Source organism: Onychomys torridus, chromosome 1 (assembly GCF_903995425.1).
Source record: "Onychomys torridus chromosome 1, mOncTor1.1, whole genome shotgun sequence".
Taxonomy (NCBI): domain Eukaryota; kingdom Metazoa; phylum Chordata; class Mammalia; order Rodentia; family Cricetidae; genus Onychomys; species Onychomys torridus.
In genome coordinates this window covers 31,713,559-31,728,854 of record NC_050443.1, presented here as the reverse complement: position 1 = coordinate 31,728,854, position 15,296 = coordinate 31,713,559, and the positions used below count along the sequence as shown (strand labels likewise).

Below are 15,296 nucleotides of genomic sequence, written 5' to 3'. Positions count from 1 at the left end.
TTCAAGAGAGGCAGAGGGGTTAACCTCAGCTAGACTGTGAGCCAGAATATCAGCTCCATTGCCATACCGATGGAGAAGAGGTCTTGTCATGAAATTATACCTTGGTGGGTTCAAGTAAAGTGACAAGCCTGAGACCCAGTCTGGGCAAGGAGGCTAGCCTCAGACCCAGACCCTAAGAGCTGGCCTAGGGCTAGCCTCAGACCCAGACCCTAAGAGCTGGCCTAGGGCTAGCCTCAGACCCAGACCCTAAGAGCTGGCCTAGGGCTGGTCTCAGATGACCATGGGTAGGTGGGGCAGATACAATCTCTAGACTGGGAGGGAAGGGCCTGTCTTTACACTCTGTGGAGAAAGATCCCAACTGGCCCTTGGAAGTACGGTGGGACAGTGCACACACCGGGACAGTGCACACACCCAGGACAGTGCACACACCCAGGACAGTGCACACACCCGGGACAGTGCACACACCGGGACAGTGCACACACCCGGGACAGTGCACACACCCGGGACAGTGCACACACCCAGGACAGTGCACACACCCGGGACAGTGCACACACCCGGGACAGTGCACACACCCGGGACAGTGCACACACCCGGGACAGTGCACACACCGGGACAGTGCACACACCCGGGACAGTGCACACACCCGGGACAGTGCACACACCGGGACAGTGCACACACCGGGACAGTGCACACACCGGGACAGTGCACACACCGGGACAGTGCACACACCGGGGCAGTGCACACACCGGGACAGTGCACACACCGGGGCAGGCACACACCGGGGCAGGCACACACCGGGGCAGGCACACACCGGGACAGTGCACACACCGGGACAGTGCACACACCGGGGACAGTGCACACACCGGGACAGTGCACACACCGGGGCAGGCACACACCGGGGCAGGCACACACCTCCTGGGCCAGCCGGTTGATCTTCAGCTGTTTCTCCTTCTCCAGCATCTCTTCCTTCTCTTTGTAGAGCTTTTGCTCAAACTCCAGCTCCTTCTTGTTTTTCCTCAAGTCCTGCAGGCTGTCATACTTGGCTTTCTTCTTCTCTTTCCCTTTCTGGGCAGATGGAGCATTGTGTGTGTGATAAAGGTGATAAGGTGGCGTTGGCATTAGCCCAGGATAAGCAGGCCATCCAGCTTGCAGACAAGACAAGGCAGCCTGCCTCAGTGAGCCCCACTCCAAGCTCTGTCCTACCACACTGGGCACTGGACCTTGGGCTGAGGTCAGGCAGGCCACTGCTGCCCACTGTAGTGGGAAACATACTCCTCCAACAGCCAGAACTGGCTTACTGATTCACTGGCCAGCTGAGTGACTTTTCGGCTAAGTTCTGTAACCCCTCTGGGCCTGGACTCATCCATCTTTAAAGTAGGGGAAACAGCTGCCCCCCCCCACCCAAACAGGCTTCTAGCCAGTGCCCATGAAATACCATCTATGAAAGGGCTTTGTAAATCTCAAAGGACTGCTCAATAAAAGGCATCGTATTTATTTTCTAGGACCTGGGTGCCTGCCTTCCCCAGCATCAGAGGTGGCTCCTATTCAGATGCCAGAGATGCATTCTGGGAGATTAGAAAATTTGAGAGAGCTAGTCAGCCTGCTGTGCAGAGGTCATCTGTCCTGGTATAGATGTGGGCCCTAAGCCAGGAACTCTGGATTCTGTCGATCTGTAAGCTCTACACAGAATCGCCCAGAGCATCCAAAGCCAGGGTTCCCTCTAAACTGTGTCTTCAACTGAGGAATCTCTGAAGACTCCAGGGCCGGGAGATGCCGGGTCAGGAGGAAGCTACAAGCTCAGAGAGGTCAAGTCCCTTGCCCAAAGCCAGACATCTAGGAAGTGAGGGAGCCAGGCTCAGACCTGAGTTCTCCAGGTGCCAGTCTTCCACTGTGCTCAGACATTCTGGGGCAGAGGGACATGCAGGTGGGAGATCATTCCCATCACACAGCAGTCAGCACTCAGAAGAAGGTGTGGAGAATATCCAGAATAACTGTGCCTCTGCTTTTCTGCTGTAAGTCAGCTTAGAGTCCAAGGCCAAGAGTGAGGAACTGAACTTCCCCAAAGCAGATGAGAACCTTTCATGTCAGCTGAGGTTAGGGGGTTTCTATGCACCCCGATGGGCTCATCTTGCCCCTAATAAAGACAACCCTCTCTCCAAGAACAACTAATACGCTTTGGAAATGCTTGCCTCTGAGACCTGCCTCCAGAGCAGTCCACAGCATCTCAAGGAGATGCTTGTCCTTGCTTCGATTCTGCTTGGCCCATGACCTACCCTGCTCGCCAGGCCCCTAGCTCAGCTCAGAGGTGAACCCCCCACATCATGTTGTAGGTTCAGACAGCAATCCTCAGCAGGAGCCAAAAACATTCTACTTAGTGGCAGCTCACTAGTCATGGTCTCCTCAGGGGCCACCATGATAGAAACCATTCTATTGGTTAGAGACCCAAACAAAACCTACAGCAAAGTCAAGATTTCACAGCCAGAGTGGGCTCCTGAGAAGGGCAGTGGCAGGAGGTAGCTCCTGTCCCAGCCTCAGCAAGACCATCTACTGACAGGTGCAGATGGGCAACCTGCCACAGAGCACTGCCAGTGAGCTTCCCCACCCCTGTACAGATAACTTTGATGCCCACGAGTCTGCCTTGCCTGCCAGGCTGGGTGCTCCTACACATCAGGCCATGCATGATTTCCTAAAGCAGTTCCTTGTGGTGTGTGTGTGTGTGTGTGTGTGTGTGTGTGTGTGTGTGTGTGTGTGAGAGAGAGAGAGAGAGAGAGAGAGAGAGAGAGAGAGAGAGAGAGAGCGCACATGTTGCTACAGCACATATGTGCAGAGGACAGAGGACAGCCTTAGGTAGCAGTCTTTGGGAGCCTTCCACCTTTTGTCTAAGACAGGCTCTATCATTGGATTGGAACTTCACAACAAAGGCCTGTGAGTTTCTAGGGACCTGCCTGCCTCTTCCCCCATCTAGCCACCTCTGAGATTACAGGGGCATGCCACCACGCCCAGGTTTTTATGTGGGTTCTGGGATCTGAACTCAGGTGCTTACACTTGAGAAGCAAGCGCTTTACCTACTGAGCTATCTCCCCAGCCTCAATTCACCCAAGCAGTTCTTGTGAAGGGTCCTGGATGAAACTGTAACTCCTCCAGACCCCACACAGACTGGGGCCACATGAACTGGTGGCCTTGAGCTGAGAGGACTTATTGCCAGCGTAGGAATAGGAGACACGAAATCCCCTTTCAGATAAGGGGCTTTTGACTACTGATGCTCACGGCTGTGGATTCCCCCTTATATACCTTGGCTCCAGCTGCCAAGAAACAGGGCCTCTCTGGTGGCTCTGGACAAAGTGATGATGCGTTTTCAGAGCTGGTGTGAGGGATATGTTTGTGTTATTTCCTTAACTGTCAGTTATATTCATGGCAAATATCCATTTCCATTTATCTACCAACAACTGTTCTCTCTGGGAATGAAAACAGAAACCAAAATATCAGCAGTTCTGGAATGGCAGTGGATCTGATTCTGGGGAATCTAGCCTGACCCTTTACTAAGAACAACTTCCAAGGGACATGATTCATGTGTGTAGAACATTCCAGCTCATTTCCATTTCCATAGCTATTAGTGTTTGGAGAATACATGTGCCCTATCTGTTTATTTTTATTTTTTCCAGTAAAATCTATATATGTATGTGTATATGTGCATATGTGTAATCTATGTATGCACACACATGTGTAATCTATGTATGCATATATATATATATATATATATATATATGAATATGTGCACACACATTTGTACTGTATCTGCTGTTCTCTTTAGCCAAGTTCTAATAAAGACTATAAAGGGAACAATTAGCAGTCTAACTCTGTGAGACTCCCCCAGACATGTCCAGCCTCCAGCCTGCAGTGAGGATAGCTACAAATGTAGCCCAGTACAAAACCACAGACTTACTTACAAGAATATGAGATTATCCCTGCAAGGCTTCTGTAACTTGATTGTATGCAAATTTTGTAGATGACAATGTCATGTCACAATGTCGAAAGTAGATAGTACTTCATGGATTCAGCCTGTGGCATGGAGAGCACAGGCCTAGGAGCCCACACTGAGACTATAGCAGGGTGGGAAGGAGTCCTCAGGAGCTGTAGCCTAAGCCTGTCCCCTGCTGTGCAAAGCTGGGGTCCCAGGTAAAAATGGATACCTGTGTCAGGAATACCACGGCTGTTTTGTAACGGGGTGTGCTGGGCAGTTGCTCTAAGCTCATGAGCTGCCACAGCTTTGCTTCCAAGGGACCTTGCTAGAGAGCTGAGCTGGTTGAATGATGTCATACCGTTGAATTCACTCAGATGTATGCCAGCGGCCTGATTTCTAAATACCAAGCCATCTTGAATGTCTAATATACAGTACAGATATTAACTGTGGCATTTTCATAATCAAATGTTGATGAAATTTAGTAAGACAAAAGATGAGAGTTTTATGGGGCCTGGAGATAGTGTAATAAGATTTAGATAGAAAATTAAAGGTCTCAGAGAATGGAAAGATACATAATCCTAGACCCAGGCAAAGATAGGTCTAGGGAATAGTTGGAATTAATATGGCTGTTTTTCCCAGGCTGGGGTGCCAAATTCCACACAAGCTGCATCTGGCAGGGTCGTCGTGAACTGTTTTATGTCACCCACCCTGGCATTTTTACCCCGCCCAGCCCAGGCTTCTGGTCATGGCTCTGGTCTTGCTTGGCATAGCAAGTCTGAAGTTGCTCCTGCCCAAGCCCATCAGAGCCACCCAGGTCTGGATGCCTTCTTCCATCCATGTCACCTCTACCACGGCGTCTCTGCCAGGTATCAGACAGACAGGGATCAAAGGGTCAGTTTAGCAAGTGAACAGGGAAAAGAAATATTTGGAAAAGACCACAGCTCACATGAAACTCAGCAGCACACGGCACCTTGCTCAGGCCCATCCTACCTTCCGGATGGTCGGGAATTTGCCATCATAACGGTAGAACCACCCAAAGGCTACAAGGACAGAGAACAAATGATGAGACGCAGCATCCGTGGACAACAGTTGGGAGGTGGGCTCCCAAGGAACATGTGGCTCTGCGAAATCCAACAGCAAAGTCATGCTCTCTGGCCCACTTTTCCCTCACCTGATGAGGGATCTGGGGCAAAGCAGGCTGGAGATCGCCTGAGTACTGATTCCCAGGCTCCAGGTCATCATCCCCAGAACACTGGCTTCAGAAGTTCATGCCAGAAAACCAGCAAGATTGTCCTTGTGGAAAGACATGCTTTCTCAATCACTGACGCGGCTGCAAACACAAAGCCCCGGGGAAAGAGAGAAAAGCATTCCCCAAGCTGATGCCTGGTCCCCATGGTAAGAAATGGCTTCACACAAAAGGCAGCCGAGCCTCTGCCTGGAACTGCTCCAGACAGAGCCAACGTGTCTCACAGCACAGTGCGCAGCCCCTCTTTAAACACCAGAGAAAGACAGTCATTTTGGAAGGTTCTGAAGGGCAGTTGTGGTAACAATAAGCAGGTGATAAGCTTCCAGAAAGGAGATCCCCTACCCAGACCAGATAAACAAGGCATAGTCTCCTTGCCCAGGGAACAACACAGTGGGTCAGTGCCCTAGACCTGAGCCCTCAAGGCGGTGGGTGACAGCCCATGCTCAGATCAGATACACCAGCTCAATGTCTGATGTGGGAGGGGTCTAAGGAGCCTTATGGAAGAGGCCAGAGAAGTGGGGGCGCTTGGGGGTGGGGTAGTACTTAAATATTTGAGCCAGTATCTCGGCTGCACTGGCAAGTGGCAGATAAATTTTCAGCCTAGCCATGAATCTTGTCCCTAAAGTTTGGTACTCAGGGCAGGGGACGAGCAGAGACCTAGAGCATCCTAACAGACCCCAGTGGTTCCCATCATGGTGCCGCTCTTCCGAGCTGGCCTTTCCACTATGTCTGAAGGAGGTGGGCAGAGCGAGCGGGCAGCCAAGCCAGGGAGCGGAGCATGGGTGCCAACCTGCTGTCCCTCTTCCTCCATGCTTCCATCCAGGTGGTCTGCAGGCTCCAGCTTGGCCTCCACTCCCTGATCATCTAGCCAGGGGAAAAGAAGGACAAGCAGATGAACCAGGAGGATTCACAAGAAGAGATGTCTAGGAGCCCAGGAACCTATGACTAATGTCTCAGGAAGCTGTGGGACCTGGGGCGGCAGCAGCAGCAGCACTCAAGAGCCTCCAGCTCAGCTTTCTTGCTGCGGCAGGTGCACACAGTGCTTTCAACCTCAGTAGCTCTAACTCTTCTGTCTGTAAAATGGGTTAACAGTTGGGACCTCTGACCTGACATCAGCATGAGGACCGTTTTGCAGGGCACGGAGTTGAAAGCTGGAGGTGCGGGGAGACGGCTGGCTTCATCTGAGTAGTATCTCTTTGAAGAGAGGGGCTTTCCATGGGAGAATGGATCTTCTTCTCACTTCCCCTGTCTTAGGGCTCTGCATCCCCTGGGGGTTATCTGAGCTGTGGGCAGTAGATGAAGGGACTCCCAAGTGGGATGCATACACAGGGCATATGCTGTTAGGATAACAGGATCCGGCCTGGCCTCCCTGGAACCCCAGCAGGAAGTGTAGCAGCCTGCTCGTGAACTTTGTCTCAGTGTTTCCTAAGGTCTCCTTTCTCAGGGGCTGTGTGTTCAGCTCCAGTCACTTTCACTGGACAGTGGAACACCGATCTTAGGAAGGCAATAAGGACACAAAGGACTACTTAGTTTGACAGAAAATTCCCTTTCAAAACATGGGTCTGTTGGGTGGGCGATAATTGAGGGGTATCCTTGAGGGAGAGGGGGTTGGCGATATCTCATTTTAGCCCCTCATCTTCTGGCTAAGGGGAAGGTCCTTGGTAAAGAACTCTCCTCTTTCACACTCCGCCACGGGCTTTTCAGCGTCTGTGATGATGTGTCCTAGCTCTGAGAGCTGGGCGGTGTTGGGTGTGGCTGGTCAGCCATGGGGAGGTGGCTGAGGCAGCTCTCTGAGTCCCACGAGGGGTCAGGGTTTTTGAGAGCTGCAGATGCAGCTCAAAAAGGCAGAGTCCACCCCTCACAGGCACAGAAACCTGAGGCAGGTCTCCCTGCTGGCTACCAGGGTCCAGACTGAAGGGTGGTCACGGAGGAGCTGGGATGCAGCCTTCCCTTACCTCTGCGGCCTTCTCTGGAGGGGGCAGGGGAGAAAGTGGAGCTTCTGTGGACCAGCCCTGGTGAGCTACAGCCATAAATGCTGTCAGTTTGATAAGCTCTAGAACCACCTGGGAGGCAAAGCTCCACCTGGGTGTGTCTGTGAGGGAGTTTCTAGATTGGGTTAACTGAGGTGGGAAAACCCAGCCTAAAGTGGGGAGCACCATCCCATGGGCTGGGGTACCAGACTGAATAAAAAGGAGTAAGTGAGCTGAATACCAGCCCCTACCCCAACCTGTGTGTGTGTGTGTGTGTGTGTGTGTGTGTGTGTGTGTGTGTATGTGTGTGTGTGTGTGTGTGGTGTATATGTATGTGTGGTGTGTGTGTGTGATGTGTGGTATGAGTGTGTGTGGTATGTGGTGTGTGTGTGTGGTGTGTGTGTGATGTGTGGTATGAGTGTGTGTGGTATGTGGTGTGGGTGTGTGGTATGTGTGTGTGGTGTGTGAGGTGTGTGTGTGTGTGTGAGATGTGTGTATGTGGTATGTGGTGTGAGTGTATGGTATGTGTGTGGTGTGTGTGTGAGGTGTGTGTATGTGTTATGTGTGGTATGTGATGTGTGTGGGTGTGGTGTGGTGTGGCGTGGTGTGTGTGTTTCTTGACTACGGACATGATGTCCACCCTCCTACACTGGTTGCCACGATGGACTGTCCCTTCAAACTGTGAGCCTAAGCAAACTCCCTCCTTAACTGTTTTGGTCACAGCAGCCAGAGAAGGAACAAACACAGGGCTAACGCCTGCACTGTGAAGATGGATGGACGGACAGCTGCAGCTGCTGCCCCAGGTGGGCCGAGGACTCGGGCATCAATCCCAGCCTCAGGATAGTGTAGCCGGGTAAAGGGAAACTCTTGTTCCTTTCATTCAGGAAATTTAATTTGGTTAAAAAGCATTAAATAAATACCTAGCTTGTGAAAGGGCTTTTATTTTCCATAATCCCTGAGAGGGTGTGCTCTCTGTGGAGCGGAGACTCAGTTTCTGGAAGGTACCACACCGACTCAGATTACTTTCACAGAAGCAATTAAAATCGATTTCTCGCCTTCTGAAGCTCCTATTTCACTCACAAGGGCAAATTAGCTCCCGTATAAAATACGGATCACTCACTGGGAATTTATCTCAGGCCACATCCTCAGCAAATGCAGACTAGCATGGGGGAGGCTGGTGAGAGATGCCCTGTCGTCCCTGAGAGATGACACCTGTGCCCTGTTGCCAGGAAGGGATGCACCCGAGCAGAGTGAAATGAAGAATCTAGAAGTCCTGCACCACCGTTCTGGTGTTGGCAAGGGGGTTCCTTGTAGGGCCAGGTGGGATCTGAAATCGGGTGAGTTAACTAGACGCCACAGCAACGAGGAGCCTTGCTTCTGGGGTCCAGGCCTTGTGCACACAATAAGGTTAGGAGAACTACCCGTGTCAATCAAATAGAAAGAGATAGTGTGAACACTCAGTCAGGAATGAGGGACTAGTGGTGGCCATGACCCCATGCTGCTTGGGGCCCCTCTCCTCCCCTGAGACATTCTGGAAGACGGGGTTGAGAGCAGGTAGACGGGGAGCTTCTGATGGAGGCCTGGGCTGAAACCGGAGGCGGGACACACAGCTGCTAAAGGGGAGATGGGAAGAGCAGGGGGAGCTTAGGCCTCCATCCTCAGCACGCTAGTGGCAGAACAGCTGCCCACATGCAGGAATGTGGGTGATGGGGCACTTTGACCAGCTGCTCCCCCAGTTGCCTGGCAACCTTAGACCACCATAGATCTACCTTCTCTTTCTCCATACTGATTTCAACATAGCCCCAGTTCAGAAGCAGGCCGGAAGACAGCATGACATTCAACAAGCTTGGGTAGTCATCCAAAAGCCAGTTCCACACCTGCCAAGCTCTCTACAGCATCCCAAACATCTGCTGCATCTGTGTTGTTGGGTACGATGTGGGAGCTGGTGCACGACTAGAACCCTGACAAGGAGGATGAGCAGATCCCTCCTACCCTGAGGCTTCAGCTGATGGTCTACATACTGCCTCTCCCTGAGTGAAATACAGCCCAGACAGTCACCTGGGGAGGTGCTGATTAGTGGGGCAAGATCATATTTCTGTCAAGTCCTCTTGACCTCAGGCCCTGGAAGGGCACAACCCCATCCCAGACAGCTTCTACGTACACTTGGGCTTGCGAAGGGGTACCGGGTGCACCTCTGCAGTGATGGTTTTCGGCAGGATGAGCTGTTCCTTCGAGCCCCAGTCTTCTTCCCACTGCTTCTTAAACTTCTCTTCTTCCTCCACAATCCTGAAACAAGACGCCCACACCTGTGACTGGGGGCAGAACCTTCAAAGGTCACCCGTTGTTACTGGAGGACCCTGACCAGCTTGGGAAGGGAGGCTTCCCACCCAGCTCAAGCTACGACCACGGCTGCAGTGGGGTGTGTGTGTGTGTGTGTGTGTGTGTGTGTGTGTGTGTGTGTGTAAACTCAGCGATGCACTCTGGTTGCACGGAGATAAGAGACTCAGTGAGAATTAAGAGGGTTTTCAGGAAGAGAGGATTCAGAGCAGAGTCGGCCGGGTCTGCAGGCAGCTTGCCACGTCCTGTGAACGTACTTCGGTCCAGTGCTGAGAGCAGGCTGGGCCCTGTACCGCTATTCTGCCTTGTCTGGAAAGATAGCTTCAGGCTGTGCCCTGCCCTCAGTGACTCCATCATACAAAGCAGCATCTGTCTCTCTGTTTTGAGTAAAAATACAGAGGTGGGATGACTGCAATGTGTTTGTACACACAGACACTACCATGTGCCTAGGACCACCACGATAGCTCACTCCTAACACCTATCAACTTACCAAAGTAGGCTGGGAACATGTGGGCACATGGGTGTATGAAAACTATATCAGAAAAACAAACCCTGAAACTTAACCGACACGCTAGACTAGGGAAGGCCCCCAACCGGGAGCCCACAAAGAGAAGGACTCCTGACGTTGTAATGGTGGCAGTCCCTCTGACTGGTCATCAGATGACTGATACGCACATCCGGGGATAGACAGCCAGGCAATTCCCACCCGCGCCTGAGGCTGCTGCCCATGTAACACTGTGTGAAGTGTAGTTTGTGACGGAGGGGTGATGACAGTTGACAGTAGCTAAGGCTGGAAAAAAAGAGGGGAATTGAACTGTTTGGTACATTTGAGCCGATGAAGGCAATGTAGCTGTGGATTTCTTGTGACTCAGTAAATTCCGAGGTTGTGGAACGACACAGGTGTGCCTGTGTTTCTCATTAGTTGAGCTTAGGACGTGCAGCCCCGGGCACTCGGGATGGCCCCACACACTCACTCCTCCATCTCTTTCCGGTATCTCTCGTTCTCCTCAGCGGCCTTCTGGGCGATTTCCTTTCTCCTCCTGAAACAAATAGAGATTGGCCTGTGTGAGTGTATGCCCAGAGAGTGAGCGCTGCTTGTGGCTGACTCCCGATCTGAGAGGCATTTGAACTGTTTTCTGCTGCTCTTCCGAGGGTGTTAGTGACAGCGTCAGGTGTGGAGTGTCTCTGCAAAGCCTGGGCTCTGTGCTCTGGGGAGCAGGTGGCAGGTCCACAGGAGGATGAACTCCCATCCCAAGTAAAGCAGGCAGTGCTCACCAGGCTGATTCTGTGATGGAGGAGATGGAGTTGCCCTCTCCTCCCTTTTCTAAATACTTAGGAAGCACCCAAAACGTACCAGAGTTGGCATTTTGATGGTGGTTTTGATTTATGAGTTGCCTACCCCATTGATTTTCTCAGCCCACTGCTTCAAACATGCAGAGGTGGGGCTTATCACTACAGGTAGGTGTCCCTGTGGGCACTGCCAGCTCCTGACCCAGGCTGTATGGATGAGCCTCCCAGCCTGGCCACTTAAGATTTTAGACACAGGTGACTTCACCTCACCAAGCCTCGTCCTTCTTCCTACCTAATAGATTGACACCATCTACCTCCCAGGGACATCATGGCTGCTAAACTAGGAACATAAAGTCCTGAACAGAACAACACAGTAGACATGGTGTGTGCTCACAATGGCTAGCAGGAGCCTCTCTTGTGTAGTCCCAGTGTCTGAAAATCAGGTCTCTTTAGCAAGGAGCCAGGCTGTCTACGGAACCGGATAAATGCCCTAATCTGCCCCCGAGGGCACAACAGAAACAACACAACTGGCCCAGGACCAGCAGGCAGAAGTCCTGTGTGTTTGGTCCGAGATGTGGTCGGGGTCCCCAGCAGGTCACTCACTGGCGCTCCATCTCCTGCTGCTCCTGGAGGATCTTGTTGGACTCCATTGCCAGCCGCTTCTGCATGAGGAGTTCCTGCCGTTGTAACTCTCGCTGGCGTACCTCCTCCAGCCGCTCCCGGTCTGTCAGGAACAGCTCCCGGCCCTGTTGGGGGTGGGCGGAAGGAAGCTCAGCCCCCGAGGAATGTGGGCATCCCCTCTCACAGAGTTGGTCAGGGGTCATGGGGGGCCATTGCCTCATTCTGAACTTACAGCTCCAGCTACGATGGAGATGGTCAGGCTGCGGCTACTCTTGAGGACATTCACGGCCTGTGGAGACAGGGGGACGGTCAGCTGGGGTCCGACTGTCAGACTGGAGCAATGCAGGCCCAGAGCATAAGGGTCTCAGCCATCGTAGCACTGGCTGGAAGAAGTGTATGGGGAGGAGATACAGCAGGCGAGAACCCCACATCTCACCTCCTTGTGGTCCAGGTTGGAGAAGTCGATGCCATTGACTTCCACAATCTGGTCTCCTGTCTGAGAGAGAAATAGAGAAGGGTTGGGGTGTGTGGGTGTGTGTATGCATGCGTGCATGCGCATGCACATATTATCCCTACAAACTCATTAGGAAGGTCTCCTGGCACGCCAGACGTAGAGGCTGGTGGCCAAGCAGCCAAATTCTAACTCTTTCCAGGGAACAGACCAGGTGCACGCTCTGATGGGGCTCTGGGAGGGCCTGGAACTCATCCTGGCACCCCTCCAGCCCACAATGGTCTTACTGGCTACCAAATACCATACTACTGGAAGTTAATATCTTTTGCTAAATTATGACATTTCCTTTACAAGCTTTAGTTAATGGACACAGAAGGCTTTGGACTCCCCAGACAGCTCAGGCTTTGTTGACCCCTCATTATAGCAGTCATGGCTGACATTTATTGATCAACTTTATGTGCCCGGCACAGATCCAGCCTACATGTTAATTTAATCTACACAACAACTCTAGAAGGAAGGTTCTAGCATCCTTAACCTGTAGCTGAGGAATTTGCCTCAAGAAGGGATTAAGAGTCACAGCTCTGACAGAAGACCATGTAGATTTGACTCCCAGCCCTAGGTTGTAGGTACACACCCTTGGAAGAAGCAGCGTCTCTGCTCTTGGTTTCCTCGGGGTAACGTAAGTACCTAATCCTCAGAATTGTGATAGGGCTTAGAATGCAGAATGTCATCACCACACCCTTTGACCTGGGACCAATGGCTGAGCTGAAGACTACAGAGGGGTGTAATACCCCCTTCTCTGCAACGCCTTCCCCATTGAAGACCACTAGGGAGTCACCAGCCAGTGCTGGCCAGGAAAAGGCTATGTGGGAGGTACAACATCTGTTAGTGTGCGGCCCCTTGTTCCTCTCCCATCCTGGCACTTACCTCTAACCCCACCTCTGCAGACAGGGAGCCAGGCTTCACATGGCTGATGAAGATGCCAGGCTTCTGGATGGGGCCACTGGAGATGCTGTGTGATGCAGAGATGTGGGTGAGGCTCATGCTCAATGACCAGCCTATAGGTCAGCCATAAACTCAAGGCCTGAGGTCCTCTGTCCCTATCTCCCTTCCAGCCCAATTTCCACGGCTGCCCTAGGCAGGAGTCACAGAAAACACATTAAAATTTCATCTCCTCAGCCCCTCATCCAACATACCACACACGCCATTTTTTTTCCTTCTAGAACTTTTCTGTCCATTCCTATGACTATAAGATTTCACCAGACCCTGATTGTTAATTGCCCCCAGAGTTACTGGTGCTTCTAAATTATAAATAGCTAGGATGGTGCTTGTACTGTGGCAGACATCACTAATCAAGCACAGCATTCTTTCCTACCCAGCTGGACACAAACTTAGAACCTTTCACAGAACACCACTGTTAACTGATGAGAGATGGCACAGGTATGAAATGTATTTGCCATCCCTGACTCAGGGGGTAACTCTTTATCACACAATATTGTAACTACCTGTATGGTTAGCTTCTATATTAGGCTGCCATCTCCCAGAAAGGAGGGACTTTTAATTTTTTTTCTTAATTTTTTTGAGACAGGTCTTACCTTGCCTCGACTAAGGTCAAACTCTCTATGTAGCTGAGGACAACCTTGGATGTAGGGACTTCCTGCCTCCCTTTTCCAAGTGCTAGATTTACAGGCGTGCACCACCATGCTCAATGTATACAGTGCTAAGGACTGAAAGCAGGCCTTTGTGCATGTTTAACAAGTACTCTACCAGCTAAACTACATCCTCACACTCCAGGACAGACACTGAAAATCATTTATGGAGCTGGGCATAGTGGTGCACTCCTTTAATCCCAGCGCTCAGGATGCAAAGGCAGGCGGATCTCTGTGAATTCAAGGCCAGCCAGGGCTATACAGTGAGACCCTGTGTCAAAAACAAAACCAAACAAATAATTTCTGGGGCTGGAAGGATGGCTCAGCAGTTATGGCAGGCAATACACAACCACCTGTAACCCTAGCTCCAGGGGATCCAAGGCCTTCTACCGGCCTCAGTGGGCACCACACTCAAGCGTACAGACTTACATGCAGACAGACACACATACATGTAAATAAAAAAATAAAAACAAATAATTTACAAAAGTGTTAAATAAATGCAAATACAAATAAATAATAAAAGCAACTTAACTAATAACTAACATTCACCAGCTGCTTACTACCCGCTACTTTGCTTTCTTTATAACAGCACCTGGTATAGGTATCATATTATCCCTCTAGGTATTTATGGAGGAGGACACTGAAGCTCAGAGTGCCCTGGGGCTCAGTCATTGGCCCAAGTCTGAGAGCTGGTGCATGGCCTGGCAGGGCTGGAACAGATATCACAGCCACTGCAGCACCTGCACCCTGCTCAGAATTCTCTGGCTCCTGTGCATGGTTGCTTATGGTTTTATTTTATGAGACAGGGTCTAGCTACCCAAGGCTAACCTCAGCTCTTTCTGACTCTGCCTCTCCTGTGCTAGGATTGCCAGCCCGACTTCCTACGCCCCTCTTAAAGAAAAGCTTCCAGAACCACTGGTGACAGGACTGGAGAGTGTCATTTGCTGTAGTTGAAGGGCCCATCCAGGAATGTGGCTCTAGCTCTGGGTCTCAAGTTCCTTATCATCCCCAGTGCACAAGACTCATTGCTGGTGGACCAGAGTCCTCAGGAGCAGTAGTGAGGAAATGGAGGGAAAGTGTTGGGGAGTCTGGGGTCCACTGGCTGTCACTGAGCCCTGGGCATGCCTGCCACCTACCTAAAGATCAGTAACTGAGCCCAGGCATGCCTGCTACTTACCCAAAGACTGGTGACTGAGCCCAGGCATGCCTGCTACCCACCTGCAACCCAGGCCCCGGGAGCCCACTAGACTGATGAACACCTTCTTCTCCTTGGTTGTTCGACTGCCAGGAGAGCCCAAGCCACCTCGCACACCCTGAAGGAGGGATGGAGGAGGCAGGTTACTGGGTCTACACGCATTCAAGTGGCCTCTTGAACTTGAGACCTTCAGATTAAATTAAATTAAATGAAGCCCCAGAGGGTACATTCCCCTGGAACCATCCCTCCTTCAAGGCCAGCTGCCCAACACTCATCAAAGTTCGCTCTAGTCTCTTACCCCAGACTCTGACACAAATTGGTCCACATACTGCCACTTGAGGGGCTCCTCAGGAGAGCTGAGGAGAAGGGAATATAGAAGGTGGAGGCAGTAAGTGCATTTGAGGGGCCTGGGATATGTGAAGTCGTCACCACCGCCCCCATGCCCTACCCCACCCCAACCCAGGAGCTGTGTGTGGAGTCAGGGCATGTGTGAGCAGCATGTCAGAACTCTGGGCCTACAGGGCGACTCACAGATAGATCTGCTTACCTCTTCACAGGGATCAGGCCGATGTCTGT

General features: G+C 51.6%; 1 protein-coding gene across 1 annotated transcript in view; it reads right to left on the bottom strand.

Moving 5' to 3' along the window:
- Positions 1 to 15,296, bottom strand: part of Ush1c (USH1 protein network component harmonin) — a 44,165-nt gene that overhangs the window by 14,444 nt on the left and 14,425 nt on the right. Inside the window, exons 6-16 of the mRNA XM_036202375.1 lie at positions 15,268 to 15,292; positions 15,019 to 15,076; positions 14,744 to 14,838; positions 12,804 to 12,888; positions 11,862 to 11,921; positions 11,658 to 11,714; positions 11,408 to 11,550; positions 10,489 to 10,554; positions 9,339 to 9,463; positions 4,952 to 5,001; positions 913 to 1,065 (exon numbers count right to left, since the gene is read on the bottom strand). Coding sequence (XP_036058268.1) covers positions 913 to 1,065; positions 4,952 to 5,001; positions 9,339 to 9,463; positions 10,489 to 10,554; positions 11,408 to 11,550; positions 11,658 to 11,714; positions 11,862 to 11,921; positions 12,804 to 12,888; positions 14,744 to 14,838; positions 15,019 to 15,076; positions 15,268 to 15,292 — 917 coding nt within the window. The remainder of the gene's footprint in view (positions 1 to 912; positions 1,066 to 4,951; positions 5,002 to 9,338; positions 9,464 to 10,488; positions 10,555 to 11,407; positions 11,551 to 11,657; positions 11,715 to 11,861; positions 11,922 to 12,803; positions 12,889 to 14,743; positions 14,839 to 15,018; positions 15,077 to 15,267; positions 15,293 to 15,296) is intronic.